Raw genomic sequence first — 25,746 nt, 5'->3', positions numbered from 1 at the left:
CAACTGAATTTCTAATTTTATGTAATTTGAATTCATTAAATTTTAATTTTAAAATGAAAGTAGTATAAAATATTTTTCATTAAACCCAACTTTATTGTTTGGGGAGGGCTACATTTTAAACATAGCATTGTATAACATATGACTGTTGTATCACAGTATGTGTGTCCAATTTACTTTTTTTAATGTGGCTACTAGAAAATTTTAAATGACATATGCTGCCCACATTGCATTTTGCTTTGACAGCACTGGTCTAGAGTCTCACAACTCAGTGTGTTCTGGCTGGACTCACATGAGAGCCATCCCAGACCTTCAGATCTGCACTTGACTAAGTTCCCCAGGTGAATCTTACACACAGTAAGATAAGCACTGATCTGGACGACCTCAGAAGACATCCAGCCACTAGTAGGTACCCAGCGTGACCCTCCCAATCCTTCTGGGGCTGGAAAGAGGAGGAGGCTGAGGGAGCAACAGGGAGACCCCTGACTGCCATTGTGACATCACAGAGTAAACCCCACGGGTCACCCGGCCCCGCCCTGGCTGGTGTCCTGCCCTCAGGACATCCTCTCCAATCCACCATACACCATCTTACCCCTCTGCTGGCAAGAGGGGACCTGATTCATCCTCACGCTAAACACTCACTCTACCCAACTGATTGAGACAGAACAGAAGATAAACTGAAACTTCTCTGCCTTCCCACTGCAACAGTGAATGAGCGATCCCTCTCAACTGACTCAAAATGTTTGCCTCACCCAGGAGGTAGGTACATTGATTTTGAAATCTCATAAACATCGCATACACATACCCTTACTGCTGGATTTGTAACACAGGTTGCACTAACTCATCAATTTCATGTATTTCACATGGTCACAGTAAAGAGCTTGGAAATGCACTATAGGGTTCTACAAAACGGAATGAAAATGTGTTACTCAGCCCAGTTTTCATAGATAAAACTGGTATGTCCATACCTTGGCCTATTACCTTTTCATCTTCCTTCATTAAAACTTCCATTTCTTCTTCCCTTGCCTCATCATCTTCCTTCTCCTTTCTGTTCCCAGGGCTCCCTATGCCTCTCCTTTTTTCCTTTCATCTGTATTATTCCTGTTGCCAAAATCTGGAGCCTGGTAAAGGCCCAGTAGTGGTGGCAACAATAGAGCTGTGTGTCACCCCAGTGAGCTGAAAGAGCAGACATCAAGCTCTATGCCAGAGAACAGTGGGGCATCCCCAACGTCCTGCTGGAAGCCAGCTCTGATCTGGAACTGGGAAGGACAACACACACAGTCGAGCTCTTTCTGGTCTCAGAGAATCCAGGAGAGTCTTCAGGGATCCTTCCAGACCCAGGAAGACTCTCACACTCTGCAGAGAAATTGCGGCTTGTTTAGCATTTGACCTACATTCAGAAACGACCAGCCTCCCAACTTTCAGCTCTAAGGATTACTTAAAAAAACAAATGGTGTTCGTTTTCAAATATCTTGCCTTTCTCAGGAGAGAAAAATGAAGCTTGCAATTAGCCAGCAAACTAGCACATACACAAACACACACACACACACGTACATACACACACTCCAACACAGGGAGCAATGTGGTACGTTGTTGACCAGCTGGAAGTTAGGATCTCAAAGGAAAGAACAGGATAACTTAAGAGGCACTTCTGAGACTGCAGAGCTGAGCTGGTGGTTCTGAAGAGCCATCGGAGTGTGGGTTCAGGCAGCTTCCCTAATTCAGAAGCAGCCCCAAGTGAATGGATGATAAAGAAGTGGATGTGAACATGACAGAAAAAGCCAGTCATGGCTTAGAATAAATTTTATTATTGTTCTTTATCAGTGGTTTTCCAGGAGAGACACAGAGGGAATATGGGAGCGTCTGGTTGCTAATATGTACCTGAGAAGTATAAAGTACACTTAAGCCATTGCCTCAATCTGCAGAAGGTCCCATAAATCTGGCCTGCAATCTGTACATTTTGTTAAAGGTGACTGTGCCTTGGCTTTTACTGAGTGGCAGCCTGGTGATGAGTCAGGCGAACAGTCCTCAAAGATTGCCAGTGTTGACTTTACCATTTACTAGCTTTGTGGCCTTGAGCAAGTCAAACCCTCCGAATCGGAACCCTCACTTGTAGAATGGGGATGCCACGTCTCTTTCAGGCTGGCTGTGAGGATTAAGGAAGATGTCTGAAGGGTCTAGCAAGGCGTCTGCTGGTAGCACAGGTGCACTTCCCCTTCGTTTCTGCTTAGAGGCACTCTTCTTCTACCTATTTTCGATTTTCACAGAACTAAGGACAACTCTTTGCCCTCATTTACCCCTGAGGGTAAATTTACCCCTCTGGGAGGTTAAGTAACTTGGCCAAAATCCTCAGTGCAGTCGTGCGTTGGGTCGTAAATAGAACTCGGATCTGCTGAGGGGTCTGGGTGGCAAAGTCCCGCCCCTCGGGTCCTCCCAATGAGACGCAGACATCCCCTTCCCTTAGAACGGGAGCCTGGGACCCATAGCTTTACGGGGCAGAAGCAAGGTAATGCCTGACTTTGGACTCCCAGCAGCCCGACACATCCCGAGCCCTGGCCCACCGGCCTGGGTGTAAGGAATCCCTCCGACTACCCCGTCTCTCCCGCCCTCCCGCGCAGCCTCGCCAGGCGGCAGAGGGGCCGCGTCTCAGGTAGCCTAGCGCCCCGGCCCAGCTCCCGGACACACGTGGCCCCGCCCTGCGCGGCTCGCCAGGTCCCTGGCCTGCCCTGGCAGTCCCTGCTCTCTGGGAGGGCCCCCGGGACACCGTTCTCAACCGACGCAGGAAGACCCAGAGGAAGAAACAGCCCGGGTCCCCCCGCCCCACCCGGTCAGGAAGCCCTGGGTAGTTGGCGGCCGCGGGGCGGGGCCTCGCAAACAATGCCACACACGCCCGGCCTGTCGCCGCGGCAACGCGCCCCGTTGCTAGGCGACCGGGCGCCGTAGTAAACGGGACGCGGCGCGTTACTCATCCTGGTGGGAGGGCGCGCTCGGAAGTGGAGATGGCGCGGCCCAGGCACCCCGAGAGGCCCCACCCGTTACGCCCCCGCCCCGCCCCGCGGTCCCCAAGAGCCCCCGGCCCCAGCCGGCCCGCGGGCGCCGTCACCCGCGCGTGAGCGATTGCCCCACAGGATGTGCAGATGTGGCTGCCCCTCTGATTCACTCCAGCTGCTTGGGGCCTGGAAGAAAGGCGGCTTCCTCTCCTGGAAATGACTGCATTAGCAAAAGTCCTCAATTCCATTAAAAGGCGGAAAGGGAAAGACGAGAACGAGGCCCCGAAACGCCTTTCCAGGGTCCTTCCCACTGAATTGAAGTGTTCCCAAAACTCGGGACCTACGTTAGGAAGACTAGAGTCATTTGATTGTGCGACCATTTGAGGTGATGTGGCCCCTTCACCGTGGTTACAGCTGAGAATAAATCCGGGAGCTACGTGTCCTACAGTGATGTAGTCATTTTGAACACTAAGCACCGGCATTTTGGTGGCATTACTCTTCCCTTCCGGGCTGGGAAACAAATGTGAAAATGTCCCGTGTGAAGACCTTCTTCGTCTTCATCAGTGAAAGAGTATAAGGTCAGGCACTGATGTAAACATTGCAGTTAGAGCAGCAAAAGCTCAGAAGTTTGGAGATACATCATCCAAAATGGCTCTAATCAGTAGGGGACCACCCAGCTTGGAAAAGGACATAACATTTCCAATCTGTCACTGGTTTTTGAGCAATCTGTTTGTCCCCTGATCTCTGTGCACTAAAGATAATATACTGTTTCATAAGATCATCACTGTTTTCTGGGCTTTGCTCATTTAAAAGCAGGAATGTTTCCACAGGTGAGAGGAAATGGATTGGCAGAGAATCTGTTTGATGAAACTCTGGGTGCATCTGCGTAGAAAGGCTTAGGGTGTGCCTGTGGACCCAGGGCTTCCTTTGTAGCTTCTCGCTGCTCTTACATATGTGAATCCGGAAGCATCCTGTTTCCTTTAGCAACAGAAGGCTGTTTGGACACACTTCTTTATTCACATCTTCATTCAGGATTCCTAATTGTATCCATAAGCCTTTTTGCATTACAAATCTCATTCATTCATTCATTCATTCACTCATTCATAGATGTTAAAACACTGCTAGGCTCTGAGGATCAACAATGAATAAAACACAGCTGCTACTATATCAAGCAACTTAAAGTCAAATGAGCATGACAGACAAGTAAGCCATGTGATGAGTTACACCAGAGAGGCACATGCTAGGACATGCAGGAGCAAAGAACAGGGCCGGGGCAGGCATGGTCATCAGACCGGCGAGAACCGAAACATTTACACCCCACTCCAGCCTTTATCTACTGAGTAACAGAAAGGAGCTAATGGCGCGTGGGTCAGAAATCTAGCTCCTGGGAGGACAGAGATATTCCTGCCAGGGAGGGCAAACAAACCTTTCCGGGAAGATGCCAGTATGGATGACATGAAGAAAAAACAAACAAACAAACAAAAAAACCCCGGATCCCTTAGCCCCAGGCCTTGGCATTAGAGAAGTGGTGTGGTATATAACCTGCTCTCCAGCTCAGCATTCACGCTTGTCATTTAATCACCTCTAACCTACAGTGAACTCACAAAACAATAAATTGCATTCCCATTTACAAAGTATGTGTAGGTGCCCCAACACCACTTTTCTTGATGCACAGCCTAGTAAATGTGGTTTTGTCCAGTACAGAGAACAGTGACTGAGGACCTCAGCAAATATGGGTTAGTCCCCACCGTTGGCCTTGTGGTGTCATAAATGGTGAAGTGCATATATATTCCTGCGGAGGTCATCTTGGAATAGTCACAGTCCAACATGCCAGAGCTAACTACTGTTTTTAGGTGTGGAATCTTCGTGTCTGTCCTGAGTCATGAGCTTCTGAGCCGAACCTAATTATATTTATGTCGCATTGACTAGCAATTACTTCTTCTGTTCTAAGAGAGGAAAGGGAAGAAAAAAATATTAACATGCCCAAATTACAATGAAAGGAAGTGAGTGGGATGCTGGGCTCTGATGTTTGTGGCCAGGCAGAGAAACTCATGTTTTGTCAAAAAGAGGAAATTAGACGTTGTGGCACAGGGTCCTTGGAGAGGGGGAGATCAAGGCTGGTCACATTCAGCAGCCAGGCGGCCAAGTACACACACAAAATGCACAGCTTCCTAAGGGGTGGACCCAGGCTTTGTGGAGGCCTAAAATAATATAATTTTGGAGGCCCTCTTTAAGAAAAAGAGTACACAATTACAAGTATAAATTAGGTAACAAGGTTTTAGAAGAGGTGGAGTGAGTAGGGGACATGGAAGCTGAAGTTTCATTAGCTTCACTCTAAATCCACCCCTGAGCCTCCTCATATAACACACTTAAGAGTCTGCCACTCCCATCCCCATTTCCCTGGAGAAGGCGAACTTCAGGCTATTAAGGCACAGGGGGTGCGGTTTATGAGCAGAGGCAATAAAAACCAAAGACATAAGGCCATGCCAAACAGTGACTCAAGCGGGCTATGAGAAGTGTCTGCAAGTATTTGAAGGGTGTAAGCACAGAGAGGGGAAAATAATTGTTCACTGTTCTGGGGTGGAAAGGGAATGAAGATACAATTAAGAAAAATGTGCACAAAACTCATCAGGAAACATTAGCTAACTGTATTTTCTGATACCGTGGAGTTGTATGTCCCATGGGAAGTATTTGAGGATCTACTGAGTCACTGAAGCTGGAACTGGCCGCACAAAAAAAAAACAAAAAAGTGCTACAGGAAACAATCCTACAAGACTCCTATAGGGAGTGGCTGGATGCCCCAAAGTTCAGCCTGAGCCCTGAATTCCATAGAGCTGACACACGGCATTCTGTAGATCAGCAGGCAGGGAGGATGCCAAATTAAAAAAAAAAAAAAAAAAAAAGGATCCTATGGGGAGGAGCAGCCACCTCCACCCACATTCTGCCGACTGGTGGGGGAAGCACGTGACGGAAGCGGAAACGATGAGGAGATAGCGCCACCCAGCGTTGTGATGAAACTACTAGCCAGGAAACCAACAGCCAATGCAACTGTAAAAAAATAAAAATAAAGAACACAAAATTCCTGCTTCTCCTTCCAAAGGAGAGTGAGTTCTGTCACAACAAATAAAGGGTTGTTTGGGCGATGCAGAAAATGTACCTGAACATGGCACATGTTTATCAAATTTGCTTGTTAACATCAGTCTGAGGAGAGCAGACATTACAGGTGACAAAAGCAGGATCCAAAGCAACTCATTTGGCTAGAACATGGACTAATTCAAACAATTAAGTTCAGAAGAACCTGCCTTTGATTCCCTAAACGAACTGCACAAATATAGAATGGGAAAAACATGACCTCATGGCTAGTCTGGAAGAGGGGGAGGAAGGGCCGGGTGGGATACAGAGGGTTTTATTAAATGTAAGCCCAAAATGAGTCAAACAGGTGCCATTTTACATGAATTCCCTGGGCATATATTAACTTTCTAAAATTACCAATTCCTGGGCCTCACCCAGAACTACTATGAAATCTCAGGGTGGGTCCAGGAATCGGCATATTTTCCAAACTCTCAAAGATTGTTCTGATACTCCATCAGAACTGAGAACAATTGCTCTAAAATGAAAGTGAGACCTTTGAGGAAGTTACATTTAAGACAAATGCAGTAGTTATAATGGAATATAGAAAGCGTTGTGAGAAGGCCAGGCGCAGTGGCTCACGCCTGTAATCCCAGCACTTTGGGAGGCCAAGGTGGGAGGATTGCTTGAGCCCAGGAGTTCGAGACCAGCCTGGACAACATAGTGAGACCCTGTCTCTACTAAAATTAAAAAAAAAAAAATTAAGTGTTGCAAAAGAGGTATAGTGTGACAAGGATCATGAGGAGGGAGCTGTCTGTCCTAGGGAGAAAAGAAACATTTTCAAAGAGTGGATGACTTTTTAGACTAATTTCGTTGAGAGGCAGGCAATTCACCAGGTAAAAAGAGATTGAAGGCAGTCCAGGCAGAAGGAGGAGCATCAGCAAAGGCTTGGAGGAGGAAAGTACATGTAGGGTTTAGGGACTCACAAACAGCAGCAGACTCTCTTTCAACATTGGTGTCCCAATTAATTTGCACTTTTTTTTTTTTTTTTTTTTTTGAGATGGAGTCTCGTTGTGTGGCCCAGGTTGGAGTGCAGTGGCACAATCTCAGCTCACTGCAACCTCCATCTCCCAGGTTCAAGAGATTCTCCTGCCTCAGCCTCCCAAGTAGTTGGGATTACAGGTGCCTGCCACAATGCCTGGCTAATTTTTTTGTATTTTTAAGTAGAGACAGGGTGTCACTATGTTGACCAAGCTGGTCTCGAACTCCTGACCTCAAGTGATCCACCTGCCTCAGCCTCCCAAAGTGCTGGGATTGCAGGCATGAACCATCGCGCCCAGCTATTTGTACAATTTTGAGGAGAGAAAGAACAACTTGTACTTCTGGCTGACTGGTGGCAAGAAGATATGCAAACGACCCCTTACTGGTTTCTTAGATTACTTTTTCAATGTTTTAGAAACTCTTTTTTGAAATATAAAATATTGTCATTCCTTTGCCTGAAGGTTGGGAGAGGAATGGTAAATAGCCATGGCATTCCAGATCCTGGAATTCATTTATCTCCAATCCTATTCTATCTGCATCTTTGCCCCATCCCCAGCCAACATTCTCACTCAGCATTCCATGTGTAGAGGGAGATACTTAATAGTACTTATTCTTTTTTTTTTTTTTTTTTTTTTTTTTTTTGAGACGGAGTCTCGCTCTGTCGCCCAGGCTGGAGTGCAGTGGCGCAGTCTCGGCTCACTGCAAGCTCTGCCTCCCAGGTTCACGCCATTCTCCTGCCTCAGCCTCCCGAGTATCTGGGACTACAGGCGCTCACCACCACGCCTGGCTAATTTTTTTGTATTTTTAGTAGAGACGGGATTTCACCATGTTAGCCAGGATGGTCTTGATCTCCTCACCTCATGACCCACCCGCCTCGGCCTCCCAAAGTGCTGGGATTACAGGTCTGAGCCACCGCGCCCGGCAATAGTACTTATTCTAATGTTCTAACTGGAAGGTGGAGAGCACCCATGGAACAAGGAAGCTATTTCCTGTTCATGGCTCCATGAGGCCCCGACATTGCAGAGAATAGAGTTTCTTCAAAGGGATGGGAAACCCTACGCGAGGGAAGGTAAACTTCTGCAGTGATGGTGACCTGCCATATCTTCATGTCTGCCATAAATTCAAGCCCAATCCATGCACACCAGTTACCTAGGGAATGGCAGGCAGTGGAAGCTAAACCATCATTTACTTTTTAAAGAAAATTTCCTCTGCAAATTGCAGGTCCTTGCTTCTTTGTGCTTAATCCCAGATCCCCATTGGCAAGCTCTCTGGTGTAATCTCCCAGAACAGCTGGGCCCTGATTGCCTTGTCAATTATTAAATGCCCGTGTTCCCTGTAAGGCAGCATTTAATCATGAGGCACTCCAAAGAATATGAGATAGAAGGGGAGGGGTAGGAGGAGAGGGAGGAGGATAGGAAGACAGTTTGCATTCTAGCAACATTAAACCAAAGGGACTTGGAGTGCAGATGGCATCCTTCGGTTCTTCCAGACAAGCTGCAAGACGTTGACCATGGCCAAGGTAACCGGCTTCCCCTTTTATTGCTCAAAGGATGCAGTCTACAGCTATTTTGTACCTGGCTCTTTTAAGAAGTGCACCTGCCTCATCGATCTGTTGTCCTTCATAGCCTATGCTAATTCTGGGTTACTCTGTTAATATATGTTGATGTAAGGGTTACTGATTATACATTGGCGCCTATGCACTTCCTAATGATCTAAGGGCCCAGGTGTTAGGGAAACCACTCTGTCCCTTTTCTAGAGAGTAAAGAGTCACCTTGGCATGGGATCTGTTGCATACACAAAGATAGAGTTGTTCTTATGGCCATTACTTCTTCAGGATCACTTTATGGAAACCATTGCAAAATTAGATTTGTTCTTCCAATTCAAGAGGTATCCGGATCCTAGCAGGAAAAGGCATGTTTGGGGAAAGGAGTAAAGTATGTGACAAAGGGCATGGTCCTTTGTTGGAGATAATTCTTGAAAATTCTTGAATGAGATTATCATTCGATATCAAGAAGATGATTTTTGAATGAGGTTCCTTGTGTCTCTCCCTGGTGGACACTCCTTCTGGAAGGAACCTCTTTGAGCTTCAGTCCAAGCTCTTTTTTATTCTTTGTTTCTCAAATTGCCTCTTCCTTACATTGGTTGTCACCTTGGTGCCACAAAGTGGGTGTATCTTAGTATGGGGTTCGTTATTCTTTCTTATTTCTGAATAACCTCGAGAATAACTTGCAAATACATATAACTTGAAGTGGATTGAATGTGGAGTAAAAATCTTGCAAGTATAACTTGAAATGGATTGAGTGTGGAGTTAAAATCTGACGTGATAATAGACAAATTTCCAAACCAGAATGAAAATGATTGTTGAAAAATGAATGCTGAGGTCACAAAAGTTAGAATTGCCTAAGTCTTTAGGTCAGTCTTTACACCAAATAGTTAGTGAAGATGTTTTACCTGGAAGTCCATTTCTTATTCAAGCAATGTAAGAATTATTAGAAAGGATGACTCACAGTAAGAGAATGATGACTAAAACCAATAGAATTTTCATAACTAAAACCAAGATGAAAACATTTTAGGAAAGGGGAACTGGGCAACATACGACTTCAGTGTCTAGCAACAGAAAATCTTTCCTCCTCCCAGATGCTGCGGATTTTTTGTCCTTAGTCAAGGTCACTCAGAGTCTTGCAAGAACTGACAATTCTTGGCAGAGTTAATTTGTTGAGTGTCTTTAAAAGTAAAATCATATTAGCGGATTGCTTTTCAGAAGTTGTCTTTATCATGTTTTATATATTGGTTTTACATACATATGATCTTTGTGTATTTCTTATTGCCATAAATAATAAGCACTTTGTTTGTGATATGCACTGTCTTAGTCCCTGGAAATTATGAAGAACAAATTGTTTCATTTCTAAGGTAAAGTTCTCTGTTAAATGTAGAAACATTAAGCTGGGTGTGATAAGGGAGGGAAATTTATGGACCTGTCCATTTAGCTATGGTTTTATTTGTGGCTCTTAAGCTAAGCAGATTTAAGTGTGATTAATTCTGATATGAAGGATCCCCTGGAAAGCTCAAGAAGGTTTACTTTAAGAAGCGTCTGTCAGCAACTAACCATGGGCTTCTTTTCTGTTCAGTGTGCATTAATATAACTGTATAAACTGCTCTAACACAAAGTGAGAGACTTGCCAAATTACTTCTCTAAGTCAAATTAAATCTGGCTCCAAGCCACCACTCAGCAAAGTTGGCAGTCTAATACTGGTCATATTTTAGCTTGCTCTCCTCTTCTCTTAGGCTGAAAATGACATGGAGAGTAGGGGCTCCCGCAAGAGCCATCCGGGGCTTCAGTTCTTTTGGCAGCCTCCCCTATGTCCCCACTGTGAGGCAGGCACTTCTGCACCAGGCTGGAAGACACAGCCCTCCAGGTTCCTCCCCACCAACCAAGGGCTTGGCTGCCGACACCCTGCCCATGGCTCTGTGGACACGAAACCTGGTGTCCAGCCTACACAGGCACCACACAGCCACCTCGCATTTGAAACTCTATTGTCTCTGTGGCAGTGGATGGAAGCTGGGCCCGACTGCTACCTCTCCCAGAACCATAAGCCCCATCTCCTCTCCAAAGGTTTCAATAGCCCCACAGCCAGTAGGTTCACTGCCCTCTCCAAAGGTTTCAATAGCCCCACATCCCAGTAGGTTCACTGCCCTTTTTTATCCTCCAGGCCCCAAAGCATCCATCTGCTTCCCCCAGAGATTTCCAGTTTAATATTCATTGCTATGACTCCTTTCAGAGGAATCTGTAATGCAGGGAAGAGGACACCAATAGCTCACTTTGTTACAATAGCAAGTGCTTCAGCAAGTCAGTGCTACTACCTGTCAGTGAAGACAAAGCCAAAAACGATTATCACAAAGAGCATTTGGAATGCTCCCAATTCTTTTTTCTAAACTTTTATATAAAGTTTAGACTTTATATAAAACTTTTCCAGAAGTTATCAATTGCCTTGTCAATTATTAATTATATAATTATATATGTATTAATATTATTTTATATAAAGTTAAAAGTTTATATAACCGGCCAGGCGCGGTGGCTCACGCCTGTAACCCAGCACTTTGGGAGGCCGAGGTGGGCAGATCACCTGAGATCAGGAGTTCAAGACCAGCCTGGCCAACATGGTGAAACCCCCGTCTCTACTAAAAATACAAAAAAAAAATTAGCCGGGCATGGTGGCAGGCGCCTGTAATCCCAGCTACTCGGGAGGCTGAGGCAGGAGAATCTCTTGAACCCGGGAGGTGGAGGTTGCAGTGAGCCGAGATTGTGCCATTGCACTCCAGCCTGGGCAACAAGAGTGACACTCCGTCTCAAAAAAAAAAAAAAAAAAGAAAAAGTTTATATAACCTCTGACTGAGGTTATTGCTATCTGATGCTTATTCAGAACAACCTCAATTTACTCAGCAGTTTGGTATTGAGTGTCTAATGTGTAAAATACTGTGCTAGTTGCTGTGGGAAAGATAAAAACCACAAAGACACGTTTGCTACCTAATGGCAGCTTGAAATCTTGGAGGGAAGGTAAGACATGACCAAAAATAAATGTGAAAAGAGTACTATTAAGAAGGCACACACCACAGTCCTTGAAGCCCTTCCAAGCCTCACTTCCCATGGAAGGTGCTGGTTAGGGGACCTCCCTAAAGCAGTTGGGACTTGGGGTGAGCCTCAGAAGGGGCAGACTTCAGTAGGCAGGGCCTGGCCAGCAGTGGTATTAAATTTGCAGCAATCCACCTTCTCTCTCTCTCGCTCAATCTGCTGGTCCAAGAACTCCAGGTAGTGGCTGCTGGCAGATCCATCACTGCTACTTAGAATGATCCCCTTGCTCTTTGTTGGTGGGGTCATTATGGCACTCGCCATAAAGGTACACACACACACATACATCCTCCCTAGGATTTGCCAGCTGGAGGCTATGTTGATTCCACTCTCACCATTTGAGGCAGAAATGGAAGATTTTAACATGTTCACATCCAATTCATTCTGACTTCTGCATTCCTCATTCTAATTTGTCCTATCTGGTGGATCACCTTTATCCTACTTCTGTGTATTGCTGCGTATCATGCCCAGAGGCCAGCCCCTGTCATTCAATCCATGCAAATCACCGCTTTTCTGTAGTTGAATCTGTGTAAGGTTCAAGTTAAAGAAGTATCATCCCTGCATTGTGTAGCGGCCAGGGGAAAACTTTCCCTTTGCCCTCCGAAGGTTCACTGAAAATCACTGACAAGAGGCAGATTAATAGCAGAAAGAACATACAAGTTTATTTGATCGTAGTTTCACATGACGTGGGAACCTTCAGAATGAAGACACAAAGATGCAGGGAAAATTGTCTATTTTTATGCTAAGGTTCAACAAAGTATGGACAGTCATGTAGAAATATGATTGGACATCAACGGCATGATCTACTGTTTTTTTTATTTACTGTTATTTATTTTTTTAGAGACAGATAGCCCTGTTGCCCAGACTGGAGTGCAGTGGCATGATCATGGCTCACTGCAGCCTCAACCTCCTGGGCTCAGGTGATCCTCCCACCTCAGCCTCAAAAGTAGCTGGGACTACAGGCGCGCGCCACCATGCCCGGCTAATTTTTTTGTTTTTCATAGAGACAGGGTCTCACTATGTTACCCAGGCTGGCCATGAATTCCTGAACTCAAGCGATCCTCCCACCTCTGGGAGGGATTACGGTGCTAGGATTACAGGCATGAGCCACTGCATCTGGCCTGATCTAATAACGTTAATAGACTGAGTGGGGAAACCCAGCAAGGGCTGCTTCTCCTTGGCCTCTCTGAGCATGCATTTCTTTCTTCTGGGTGTGGGGCAGGACCCTCTCTGGAATGGGAGTCTTATGACCTACAGTCACACAAGCTAGGTCAGATAACTTCTTTAGGGCCAGTTTGGACACGGGAAGGCAGAGGGAAAGTTAGAGTAATATTTTTAGGTTTTATGGCTGGCTCTGGGGAAAGGGGCTCTGGTTTCTACAACCCACCTTGAGGAAGAGGGATTCTAGTTTCTGTGGCTAGCCTTGGGAAAGAGTGGGACTGAGACAGGAGGACAGGAGAAGGTCAGAGACAGCTGCTTCTGAGGCCCCCATTTAGGCGTATGGTTTTCTGACACCCTCCAGGTGCTTGCTGCAGACCACTCCTGAAGTGGGGCTTCCATGCGGCCCCTGGAGAAAACTGTCAGAGGCGGGTTGTGCCTATCCGCCTTGGAGGAGTATGGCTTGAGTGGAGGGAGCGCAGGGAAGGATGGCCACATCTCCGAGGCGGCTCTGAGTCAAGCTCCCCTGCTCCCTTCCCTTCCACTTGTGCTTGTCTATTACAGATGGAGCTCGCAAAGGCCTTCTCTGGCCAGCGGACACTCCTATCTGCCATCCTCAGCATGCTATCACTCAGCTTCTCCACAACATCCCTGCTCAGCAACTACTGGTTTGTGGGCACACAGAAGGTGCCCAAGCCCCTGTGCGAGAAAGGTCTGGCAGCCAAGTGCTTTGACATGCCAGTGTCCCTGGATGGAGATACGACCAACACATCCACCCAGGAGGTGGTACAATACAACTGGGAGACTGGGGATGACCGGTTCTCCTTCCAGAGCTTCCGGAGTGGCATGTGGCTATCCTGTGAGGAAACTGTGGAAGAACCAGGTAGCCTACATTCTAGGATATAAGAGCAACGGGGTCAGGGCGGACAAGGGATCTAATGCAGGCATGGAAGTTAGGCAGGCCCGCTTAGGGCTGGGGTTGCCCTGGAAGTGCAGCACTGCCCACACCCCAGTGGGCCTCACCCCCTTCTCCCAGCACAGAACCTTCCACCTCTGTCCAGTGTCCTTCTCTATAGGAGCCCCTTTTAATAAGGTTGAAAGTCCTCTGGCTTTTCACTTCCTCCCTCTGTAGTAGACTTGTTGGTTCAAAATAGCATGTTAAAAATAGAATTAACCTAAAAAGTTTCATTTAGACCTTTCACATTATGAGAATTTCCAGCCTAGGGAGCTAGAATTGCTGTTTAGAAACAAAACAAAGGGAGAGGAATATTGTAGGAAAGCCCTAGCTCTGCTCAACTGTGACCTCATACAAATAACTTCATTTCTTTTTTCTTTTTTTTTGAGATGGAGTTTCGCTCTTGTTGCCCAGGCTGGAGTGCAATGGTGTGATCTTGGCTCACCACAACCTCCGCCTCTCAGGTTCAAGCGATTCTATTGCCTCAGCCTCCCAAGTAGCTGGGATTACAGGCATGTGCCACCATACCCGGCTAATTTTGTATTTTTAGCAGACAGGGTTTATCCATGTTGGTCAGGCTGGTCTCGAACTCCCGACCTCAGGTGATCTGCCCACCTCAGCCTCCCAAAGTGCTGAGATTACAGGCGTGAGCCACCATGCCCAGCCTATAACTTCGTTTCTATAGGCCTTGATTTGCTCATTTGTGAGATGGAAGCATCACAGCAGATCATCTTACAGCCTCTTCCTGGCCCCAGAGTGTTTTCTCATTCTAAGTATTACCACTACCATTTAAAAGTGGGGGAACCGAAGCCAGCCAGCCAGGGTAACTAGATCATGTAAGAGAGCCCTCAAGGAGCTGAAGGCAGATCTGCCAGGTCTCCTGCCCCTCAGTGCACACTAGCAAAGCAGGCAGGTGCTGGTCGATGTGTGTTCCTCAGGTTTGGAGGAATGAGCTGAAGACACCTCCTCTTCCCTGCCCAAGAGCACTGAAACGTGACTCTGGCCTGGGAAGAAAGCACCTGGTAGTGAAGTTCTTCTAATGCCCAGAATCATGAGCAATTTGATATCTGCTACTTCTCCCTATTTGAGCTAACAGGGAGATGGAAGAGGAATAAAAAAAAGTGTGTATTTACATTTATATTTATTATTGTGCCACTTAGCACTGCTCCATCCCCAGTCCTGGAAACAATTTAGAGCCCTTCAGTCCAGTGGTACAGCGGCAGCAAAAGGTATTAGTTAACACTAAGATCATTAACTCTTCTGGACACGGGAAATGGGAACATTAAGCTATGTAGGTGCTCTCAGGGAAACATCTTCTGCATTATCAGAGATTGAAGAGAGAGAAATTCACCTGGGCTGACTCTTGGCTGTGCTATTCATTCACCCAGGCATTCTTTCCTGCTTTCCTGCTCTATGCGGGGCAGGTGCTGTCAGAGCAGAGGAAGCAGTGCCAGTTATGGGGTGGGGAAGGTTTTAATTCCAACCATCCCAGGGAGTAGCTCCATGACGTTGTACCTTATATGTTTCAGGGGAGAGGTGCCGAAGTTTCATTGAACTTACACCACCAGCCGAGAGAGGTGAGAAAGGACTATTGGAATTTGCCACGTTGCAAGGCCCATGTCACTCCACTCTCCGATTTGGAGGGAAGCAGTTGATGGAGAAGGCTTCCCTCCCCTCCCCTTCCTTGGGGCTTTGTGGCAAGTATGTGTCTGATAAGGAATTTACAGTAGTTACCATTGACTTGGGCCTCTCCGGATCTAAACTGCATTGTGATCTCCCACTTTTCTCTTCTGAGCCCCACAGGGTGACACAAATTCCTCCTTGAGCTGACTTTCATTCACATGCAGGAATGCAAAAACGGAACAGCAGGGATAAATAAGATTCACAAATAGAAAACCACCAACAGCGCTAACCTACTCTTGTTGCCAAGTAACTGCGTAGGAAGGCGTAGGAAGGCTTAGCTTTTTCCTCCTTTTTCTCCACTATTATTATTATTATTTGGTAAAATGAAAGGAGTGAAGAAGGGAGGCAGGGAGGGAACCATCCCAAAATTAAATGAGGAAAAAGAGAGACAAAAAATGATAACTAGAGCAACATTATTTCCCTGCAGGATTTATGAAAATTCGATGATTTCTTCTCAAATCTCCCCAACAGTTATTTACAGTCAGTCAAGCTTACTTGGGTATATATTGGTTATGGAGTGGGAGCTGTGAGTGACGTCAAACGACTAGAAATGAAGTAATGTTCCTCCCTGGTTTCAGCTGTGCCTCATTCTCCCCTTCTCGGATGCTGCTAGGGTCTTAACTCCTAATAGGCATCCTATGCTCACCGCTTGTTCAGTTTTTTAACTGTCAGGGTGAGCGCTCCCTCTTCCTCTGGTTTCTGGCAGAAATCCTATGGTTATCCCTGGGAACGCAGATCACCTACATCGGACTTCAATTCATCAGCTTCCTCCTGCTACTAACGGACTTGCTACTCACTGGGAACCCTGCCTGTGGGCTCAAACTGAGTGCCTTTGCTGCTGTTTCCTCTGTCCTGTCAGGTGAGTTGCTCCTGGAGTGGGAGAGGGTGGTTGGCCCTGGCCACTTTTGAAGCCCTAGCTGGAGGGCTTGAGTCTTTGCCCTGAAGGGGAGGAGCCCAAAGGCTGTATAAAGAATGGAAGTAGGCATCTTTAATTTTAAATTGAAGTAACATACGAAATTGTATATTGGATCACCATGTACTTTACAAAATGATTTACCTCTAGGTTCCTTTATTTGCAAGCTTTCTCAATATGTAAAATCTATTGTTTGGGTTACTTTTCAGTTGTGACATACACACAGCTTTTCAAGACCAGTCTCCATTGGATAAAGTGAAAGATGCACATATAAGATGAAGAATTAAGCCAACATTGGGGTGTGCGTGGGAAGGAGTAGGGGTGGTGTGCAGTGGCCTTGGGTGCAGCCTTGACTCAGACTTTTTCCATAGCTCTCAGCCTACAGTCTGGGGTCACCTATTGCAAAGATGTGCATTTAAGGAGAAGCCCCCATTGTGAATTAGTCTTCGGGAAATGTGGTGGCATAGGGTAATGGGCTACTCCAACAGAGGCTGCACCTGACTGCAAGAAGCGTGATCCAAAATCGTACTCCTGGCAGATGGCATGAAAGCCTTTCTCTAAGGGCTCTGCCTTCCTGTTTCCTCCATAGGTCTCTTGGGGATGGTGGCCCACATGATGTATTCACAAGTCTTCCAGGTGACTGCCAACTTGGGTCCAGAAGACTGGAGACCACATGTTTGGAATTATGGCTGGGCCTTCTAGTAAGTGCTGTCATCTCCTGAACCTTTGTAGCCCCAGCCAAACTTCATGAGATTTTCTGCCCTCAGCTAGATGCTTATTCGGTGAAGCCCTGCCTTCTCTTCATCCCTCATCCCAGGAGCCTGTCAACCACACAGGGCTGCATCATCAGGACACATCCATTCTTCCCTGCCTTCTGAGGGGGTACAGGGAGGATTCCTCGAGTGTGTCTTGGAAGGATGTTATTTTTTCCAGCTTTCCTGCTCATCAGCTGTGGCAGTTGCCTCTTCACCTGGTATATTTGTCACCCTGGGGAAACAAGACTGATTCTGCAGGCCTTATGGAAATGTGTTTGTTTTTTTTTTTAATGATTCAAGGTATTAGAGAACAGAGAAATAGAGAAATCGCTTTGAAATTTGGATTGAATTGCATTCTCTGTAAATGGCTTACTCCTCTCCTCTTCACTTCCTTCTATATCCATTCTTATTCTACTGAACTGTGTTGGAAATAAAACTTCACTACCCTAGGGTCATTCTCTAACCCTTAAAGAACTAAGGGGTCAGTCATTTTAGAGTTCTCTTAAAAAGAGAGCGATAGCAACCATCACAAAGCAACACATTCAAGTTAAATATTATCTTTGAGAGCTCTTACTTTCTCCCTTAAGGAGCACTCTTTATTCACAGCAAGTTGCCAACTTGTACTGATATTTACTGCCTAAGTGCTAAGTACTTTGACAGCACTAAAAAGACAGTGATGGGCTCAAGTTTCCATTCCGGGAAGGAAGCCTGCACGTCTGTTGTGAGGCCCTATCCCCTTTCCTGTGGTACAATCTGTGCTAATAATTTGGGAGTCTGAGTCTACTACACCAGCCAGGGCATCAGCTCAATGCAGCTCCCAGATCCAGCATTTCTCACCTTTTGTCTGTCTTCAGGCCATTCTTGGCATTAACGGCTGTGGAGCTCAGGCTAGGCAACGCCCATCAATCAATTCCCAGAAGCATCCCTGACTGAACCTACTGCATTTGTCAGAGGCAGCAGATATATGAACACACAGTGCCCACGTGTGACCTGGCTTTAACCATCACTTGGCCTCATGAAATCCCTCCCTAACTTCACAAAACTTCCTGTTTCCTGAGCTTCCCAGAACCACAGGGAGATTTAGGGATTTGACTTTCCAAGTTTTCAGGAATGTGTTTAATATGGTTCCCTAGTGTCTTCTTTTCCTTTCTTGAATCCATCCACATTCTCTTAATCTCCAGCTCCTCTCCCATCCATTACAAACTCCCTTAAGCCAAAACCACACTGTTTCCATATGAAGCAAATTCCACTAGTACAACCTATAATACCTCCTGATTTGTAGTAAATGTTTTCCTGAATGACTTTCAGAGGCTCAACTTTGTGGACCCTAAGACTGCTAAGTTCAAAACAAAGGAAGATGGAAGAGGGATGATTCCTCCCAGCATCTGAGTGGGGGGACATCTTTGGCAGGGCGTGTGTGTGTGTGTGTTGGGGTGGGAGAGGGAGGGTATGCAGTAGGTTATGTCCACTGCATACAGCTCAGCTTCAGGCCTGGGGAATCTTGGAGATTTTACAAGGGTCAATGCAGCTTGGGAAACAGGAGTCCAAATACGCACAGACATACACACATAATAGGCACACCAGATAGAAAAGGGCATGGCACCGACAACTCATCAATTCAGTGAAAACGAATCCATTAAGCTCCTTGTCTGATACTAGGACTACATGAGTCATTCTCTTTTTAGAAACCGGTAAGTTCTCTTCCCACAGTTCTTTACCTGAAACATGGTGGAAAGTCCCTAAATCCCTACAAGGCAATAAGCTAGTCCACTAGTAGGAAGAGGTCATGGCATTTTTCTCTCAAGAAAGTCCTATTCTTACTGTCCAATCTTTTTGTGCATTTGTCCCTAGCATGGCCTGGCTCTCCTTCACCTGCTGCATGGCGTCGGCTGTCACCACCTTCAACACGTACACCAGGATGGTGCTGGAGTTCAAGTGCAAGCATAGTAAGAGCTTCAAGGAAAACCCAAACTGCCTACCACATCACCACCAGTGTTTCCCTCGGCGGCTGTCAAGTGCAGCCCCCACCGCGGGTCCTTTGACCAGCTACCACCAGTATCACAATCAGCCCATCCACTCTGTCTCTGAGGGAGTCGACTTCTACTCCGAGCTGCGGAACAAGGGATTTCAACAAGGGGCCAGCCAGGAGCTGAAAGAAGCAGTTAGGTCATCTGCAGAGGAAGAGCAGTGTTAGGAGTTAAGCGGGTTTGGGGAGTAGGCTTGAGCCCTACCTTACACGTCTGCTGATTATCAACATGTGCTTAAGCCAACGTCCGTCTCTTGAGCATGGTTTTTAGAGGCTATGAATAAGGCTATGAATAAGGCTACGAATAAGGGTTATCTTTAAGTCCTAAGGGATTCCTGGGTGCCACTGCTCTCTTTTCCTCTACAGCTCCATCTTGTTTCACCCACCCCACATCTCACACATCCAGAATTCCCTTCTTTACTGATAGTTTCTGTGCCAGGTTCTGGGCTAAACCATGGAGATAAAAAGAAGAGTAAAATACACCTCCTGACCTTAAGGGTCTGATACATCTAGTTAGTGGTCTGGAAACCGCAGAAATGGAGGTGAGCAAATTAACGGTAGTGTGACTGTGGCTCAACTTTCCATGGGACACACGAATTGTTCTGGAAGTCACAGATGGGAAGACAGAAGCACCCCTGAGTGCTCTGTCATATAGCACAGAGGTCGTCCACACTGCCTGGGACAGTGTCCTGCATTCACACAGTAGGTACCCAGTAAAAGTGTTATTAAATATTGTCCCAGGAGCCCTTAGGAGAGTGGTTTAACATAAGAAGGTGCCAACAACACACAGGGTCAGGGTCACTTCTAGAAATAGCCCACCAAGGCTATTCAGATGGGACTGTGGTTCCCTTCTGGACAGTCACACCAGGGACTTCCCAGTGAACAAGGGGGCATAGGCTCCTCTCTGGATCCCACCTTTTCATCCCTTCTGAGAAATGTACCCTATTATTTCCTTCATAAAGAATGCCACCCATCCGATTCCTCAAGGATCTAGAACTAGAAATACCATTTGACCCAGCCATCCCATTACTGGGTAGATACCCAAAGGATTACAAATCATGCTGCTATAAAGACATATGCACACGTATGTTTACTGCAGCACTATTTATAATAGCAAAGACTTGGAACCAACCCAAATGTCCATCAGTGATAGACTGGATTAAGAAAATGTGGCACATATACACCATGGAATACTATGCAGCCATAAAAAAAGGATGAGTTCATGTCCTTTGTAGGGACATGGATGAAGCTGGAAACCATCACTCTGAGCAAACTATCGCAAGGATAGAAAACCAAACACCGCATGTTCCCACTCACAGGTGGGAATTGAACAATAAAAACACTTGGACACAGGGTGGGGAACATCACACACTGGGCCTGTCATGGGGTGGGGGGAGGGGGGAGGGATAGCATTAGGAGATATACCTAATGTAAATGACGAGTTAATGGGTGCAGCACACCAACATGGCACATGTATACATATGTAACAAACCTGCACGTTGTGCACATGTACCCTAGAACTTAAATTAAAAAAAAAAAAAAAGAATGCCACCCATCTACTTGCCCATTCTCTTTTCCATATGGGGAAACAAACCATCCTTGATGACTAAGACGAATGAGAATGGCACACAAGTGTATTCCTGTAGAGTATTTATTTATTTACTCTGTAACAGTTGACATTTTAAATAGTGCTTCCTGACAATATACCAGCTGGCTCTTCTTTAATAAGGGCAATAAGGATAGCAATTCACATTCGGGGGATTAGTTTCACCATACCACACATTTGGGGGATGGCAAAAACAGGGTCTAAGGAAAAGGGAGGGTGTTTAAGGGAAAGAGGAGGGTAAGACCCTTGCATTTGTAGAAGTCATTACTATTTCTCAGTAGTGGTCATATTGGCTTTGCCGGCCACCTCAGGATGGGATTAGAGAAAGAAAGGAGCATGTCCTATCTTAGACACCTGGGTGGGTGGCTGCCTGCAAGGAGAAGGAGGCTTAGGGACACATTTCACAAGAAACTAGCACCCACATTGGTCAGATGAAGCTTCCTCAATTTTCAGCCACCACTTACACCTTTCTGTACCGGCTACAAGAGGAAGAAGAAAACTAAGCTTATAATGTTGTTTGGCAAGGAGAGATTCAAACTTATCATAGTCAAAAGAATCTATGTTAAGTTAGTTTGCAAATACACCATGAAGAATTCAGGTACATTAAGTTTCTCTAGCTTCCTCTTATCTCTTTCTGGGATTTGCCCTGCATAAACACAGTCCTCTGCCCAAACAATCCCACCAAAACAGGTCCTCAGTAAACAACTTTATGTTTCACTCCTGCGCAGAGTGGCTGGCTTCCCAGAAAGCCTTAACATGACAGAGAACCAGGTTACGCCTGGACAGCTCAGCCAGACCACAGGATCACCACCCAAGTTTTGGGTATTCAGCTGCCTATAAATTAATTCTTCAAATTCTATACTAAACCAAACTAGGTCCCAGGCCCTTAAACTCAAGTAGATTCAAATCCCAGAAATTATCTGGAATCATTCCCATACTCTGGGAGTATCTTCTTAATCCTCCAAAGTCAAGCTGGACCCACATATGACTTCCAAACTGTTGAAACAAAATTTGCCTTCAGGGTCTTAAGGCAGAGGCACCCAGAAACCTGATAAGGCCAATCTCCAGGCCAGGCAACATGCATGCTTGGATCTACTGCTTCCAACCTCCTGTTAGGTCACAATGCCTGTCAGTGGGTAATTAACAGAGATCCCTTTAAATCTGGACTTCATAATTTTCTAGAATCCTTTTACTAACACAAGCTAAAAGATACAAGCCCAACCGGGCATGGTGGCTCACGCCTGTAATCCCAGCACTTTGGGAGGCAGAAGCAGGTGGATTATCTGAGGTCAGGAGTTCGTGACCAGCCTGGCCAACATGGTGAAACCCCGTCTCTACTAAAAATACGAAAAAAAAAAAAAATTAGCCAGGCATGGTAGCGGGCACCTGTAGTCCCAGCTACTTGGGAGGCTAAGGCTGGAGAATCACTTGAACCCAGGAGGCGAAGGTTGCAGTGAGCCAAGATTGCGCCATTGCACTCCAGCCTGGGTGACTAGAGCAAAACTCTGTCTCAAAAAAAAAAAAAAAAATAGTGATACAAGCCCAGGTAAAGAGAGAACCTGAGGTGCACTCAGGGATGACCTATCAAAGTTATTCAAGAAGCAGTTTTCCATCCGCTAACATTGAATTTTCTGCTATATAAACAATGACCTAAAAGTTTAGAGGAGAACTTAATTGAAGTAGCAGATTTATACAGAAGGAGGGAGAAGTAAGCACTGGAGATAATTCTAAATAACTCTAAATAACTTAACCATTTATAAAAGTTATAGTATTTACAGAAGAATTTTCCCAAAATACAATGCTTCAAAGGCTCTACAGGAAAGGAGAGATGCAGGACAAAATGGTTGCATCCTGGACTCAAGTAGCAGAAGCAAAAGTCCAGAAACATATCCCTGAATAGAAGAGAAAACAGAGTGAGGGGAGCTAAGGAGGGTGCCCTATAGAAAAAGATGCAGAGATACAGCAGGATAAGGACATCAAAGGCTCCTGACTTCCAGTTCTCTTCTAAGTTGAAGACAGCATGCAAACATACACTTCTGGTGTCGCCACAGAAAAAAGATCATGACTGGCAGAACCATCAGAGCCACATATAACACAACATGTGGACTTGGTCAGAGATGGGTCACTAAGACTACATCCTCTTGCTCCCCTTGTGATAGGAATATAGTTATTCTTGTGGTCACTTAATAGACATGGATGGAAAATCTAAGGAAATAGGATATAAAACAAAAGAGATGAAAATGCTTGGATGGCTAACTCAGTCTTCCACTATAAATCTTTCTCACTCTGTCTACAATTCGGAAGTAGCCAAGGTACAGGTGGGAAAGAATGAGGAGAGAAATAAGTGGCCCTCAACATCAGAGGTAGGGCATCTGGAAGTCTCAAAATGACCAAACAAACCAGATATATTTCAGAAGAACAAGAAACTGGATCCCTGAAGCTTAGGACATACCTGGAAAATAACTTCACCACAACACTAAAAAATACACACACACAGCATAATGTACAACAAAATGTTTCCTAGTCATAGACTTCACTGGCTTTCCTGGCAAGACTTCATAAATTAGACATACCAAAAAAATTAAATACTTAAGAGATTCACATTTCCAAACAATCCACGCAGAGTTCCTAGAGGGGGTTAATGCAGGGACTGACAAGGTAGGTAAGACGCCCCAGCCAAACAGATCATGCTGCCGTCAGAGACTCCAACATGCCTTCCCAAGCCTTTGCAACCATCAGGGAGGTGGTAAATGAGGACGAAGAAGTCTTCTCTCCATAGAACTGATTTCACAGTGACAGGAGAGTAGAGAGGGTATCCACTCTGTTCACTTCTTCTGCAACTGAAGATTCCATCAGATTAGATCTATGGAAAAAGAGTTATCAGTGACTTTATTGTTTTCCATGGTAGAGATGTTCAAAGAAAAGCAGGAAAACTAAAGGTCAGAATATTTCTCTATTTTCCTGTCCTTTTCTTTAGCTCCAATAGTCTGTAAACATTTCCTCCTTCCAGAAAGGCCCAGAAACTTTGTTATTTTCCATGATAAGCTTTTAAACTTTGCACTAGACTATAATATTTCTTGGGAGTGGGGGTGGGGAGGGAACATTAGCATTTTGCGCAAGATGATTCTTTGTAGTATGTAACTGCTACAGGCCCTGCATGATGTTAGCATCACTAGCCCCAACCCAGAAAATACCAGTCGTAGCCACCCCTGTCAGTCATTGGGACAATAAAAACCATGACCCCACATTGTCAAATGTCCCCTAAGGAAGATGCTATTATTTCCAGCCAAAAACAACTGAGAATCATTTCTTCATGGTCAGAAGGCATCCATAGGAAATAGTGCTGGTCCAAAACAACTGTCTTGATATACATCTACTCAAGAAAGTTCCCCATTCTGCCTGCTTTCTAAAGGACAAAGCTGGAATTGGTAGTATTTGTCCTAAACCCTCAAGAGGAACAATATTTCTGCAGCCACTCACCTCGTAGGGAGCTTCAACAAACTTTATCCTAGAAAGAAATCTTCGCAGCTCCCCACGGCCAATTTTGGGGGTGGACTCCTGTAGCTGAGCCATCTGGCCCTCCATTAGTGCCCACCGTAGACTAAGCTTGCTGACCACCAGAGCTGCTGGATGGCCTTCGGAGCTTGGCCCTGTTGTCCTGGTAACATAAAAGGCATCTTTCCAGAGGTCGTTAATTCCCACTGAGGAATGACAAAAACAAGAGCAGTTAACATGGACACATACCGTCTACTAACAGGAGAGGGGTTTGGTTCAACAATACATTTATTTACTCATAAGTTCACACAGGAAATGTACTGAGCACTGAAGAAACAGAAGGCAGTGAGCTAGCCCACGGATGCAAAGAGGGGAAGGACTGGATGCCAGTAAAGCAGCACATTCTTCCTGGTCTTTGCACCTTTACTCCTCTGAAGCTATTTCCAAAAAAGCCCAACTCAGGAACTGAGAGAATGTGCCCCTTGTGGCAAGAATTCAGTAGAAAAGCAAGCCTGAAACGCTAGGGAGCCTGAGAATTCCCAGACTGTCAGTGCGCAGTCACAGAGGTGATTTACCTTGCCAGTGTTTATTTTGCCTCATCTTTAAAATACAAGTTGTATAAAGTGTAAGGAAGGGATCCAGTTTCAGCTTTCTACATATGGCTAGCCAGTTTTCCCAGCACCATTTATTAAATAGGGAATCTTTCCCCATTTCTTGTTTTTCTCAGGTTTGTCATAGATCAGATAGTTGTAGGTATGCGGCATTATTTCTGAGGGCTCTGTTCTGTTCCATTGATCTATATCTCTGGTTTGGTACCAGTACCATGCTGTTTTGGTTACTGTAGCCTTGTAGCATAGTTTGAAGTCAGGTAGGGTGATGCCTCCAGCTTTGTTCTTTTAGCTGAAGATTGACTTGGCGATGTGGGCTCTTTTTTGGTTCCATATGAACTTTAAAGTAGTTTTTCCAATTCTGTGAAGAAAGTCATTGGTAGCTTGATGGGGATGGCATTGAATCTATAAATTACCTTGGGCAGTATGGCCATTTTCACGATATTGATTCTTCCTACCCATGAGCATGGAATGTTCTTCCATTTCTTTGTATCCTCTTTTATTTCATTGAGCAGTGGTTTGTAGTTCTCCTTGAAGAGGTTCTTCACGTCCCTTGTAAGTTGGATTCCTAGGTATTTTATTCTCTTTGAAGCAATTGTGAATGGGAGTTCACTCATGATTTGGCTCTCTGTTTGTCTGTTATTGGTGTATAAGAATGCTTGTGATTTTTGTACATTGATTTTGTATCCTGAGACTTTGCTGAAGTTGCTTATCAGCTTAAGGAGATTTTGGGCTGAGACAATGGGGTTTTCTAGATATACAATCATGTCATCTGCAAACAGGGACAATTTGACTTCCTCTTTTGCTAGTTGAATACCCTTTA

The 25,746-nt window shown here is 45.5% G+C and overlaps 2 protein-coding genes across 9 annotated transcripts in view; one reads left to right on the top strand and one right to left on the bottom strand.

Moving 5' to 3' along the window:
* The window catches only part of FAM234B (family with sequence similarity 234 member B), a 132,973-nt gene that overhangs the window by 73,109 nt on the left and 34,118 nt on the right, over positions 1-25,746 (bottom strand). The window contains exons 12-13 of one of the 4 annotated variants that reach the window (XM_054445003.2): positions 24,301-24,521; positions 20,850-23,683 (exon numbers count right to left, since the gene is read on the bottom strand). The exons of the other annotated variants lie outside the window; for them this stretch is intronic. Of the exons in view, the coding sequence (XP_054300978.1) occupies positions 23,678-23,683; positions 24,301-24,521 (227 nt within the window). The 3' untranslated portion in view covers positions 20,850-23,677. Of the gene's footprint in view, positions 1-20,849; positions 23,684-24,300; positions 24,522-25,746 lie in introns of those variants that run through there. 4 annotated transcript variants of the gene reach the window in all.
* Positions 489-19,458, top strand: GSG1 (germ cell associated 1). Of its 5 annotated transcripts, none has more exons than XM_054445004.2 (7): positions 494-756; positions 13,447-13,765; positions 14,998-15,066; positions 15,367-15,414; positions 16,227-16,379; positions 17,023-17,134; positions 19,040-19,458. In XM_054445004.2, exons 1-7 carry the CDS (start codon positions 709-711, stop codon positions 19,380-19,382), a joined length of 1,092 nt encoding a protein of 363 aa, XP_054300979.1. In that variant the 5' UTR covers positions 494-708; the 3' UTR covers positions 19,383-19,458. The 5 variants fall into 5 exon arrangements, with proteins under 5 accessions (XP_054300982.1, XP_054300979.1, XP_054300980.1 ...); XM_054445006.2 differs by having other exon boundaries at positions 516-756; positions 15,367-15,538; XM_054445008.2 differs by having other exon boundaries at positions 528-756; positions 15,367-15,534.

This window comes from Pongo pygmaeus, chromosome 10, assembly GCF_028885625.2.
Source record: "Pongo pygmaeus isolate AG05252 chromosome 10, NHGRI_mPonPyg2-v2.0_pri, whole genome shotgun sequence".
In the NCBI taxonomy this organism is placed as follows: Eukaryota; Metazoa; Chordata; class Mammalia; order Primates; family Hominidae; genus Pongo; species Pongo pygmaeus.
This window is presented reverse-complemented; position numbering and strand designations above follow the sequence as displayed.

Excerpts from the sequence above, each read along its gene's own strand:
- GSG1 (XM_054445008.2), top strand. The coding sequence starts at position 709 with ATGAGCGATCCCTCTCAACTGACTCAAAATGTTTGCCTCACCCAGGAG. Across the intron at positions 13,766-14,997 it reads GGAAACTGTGGAAGAACCAG|CACTGCTCCATCCCCAGTCC; the intron begins GTAGCCTACATT and ends TGTGCCACTTAG. Across the intron at positions 16,380-17,022 it reads TGTTTCCTCTGTCCTGTCAG|GTCTCTTGGGGATGGTGGCC; the intron begins GTGAGTTGCTCC and ends TTTCCTCCATAG.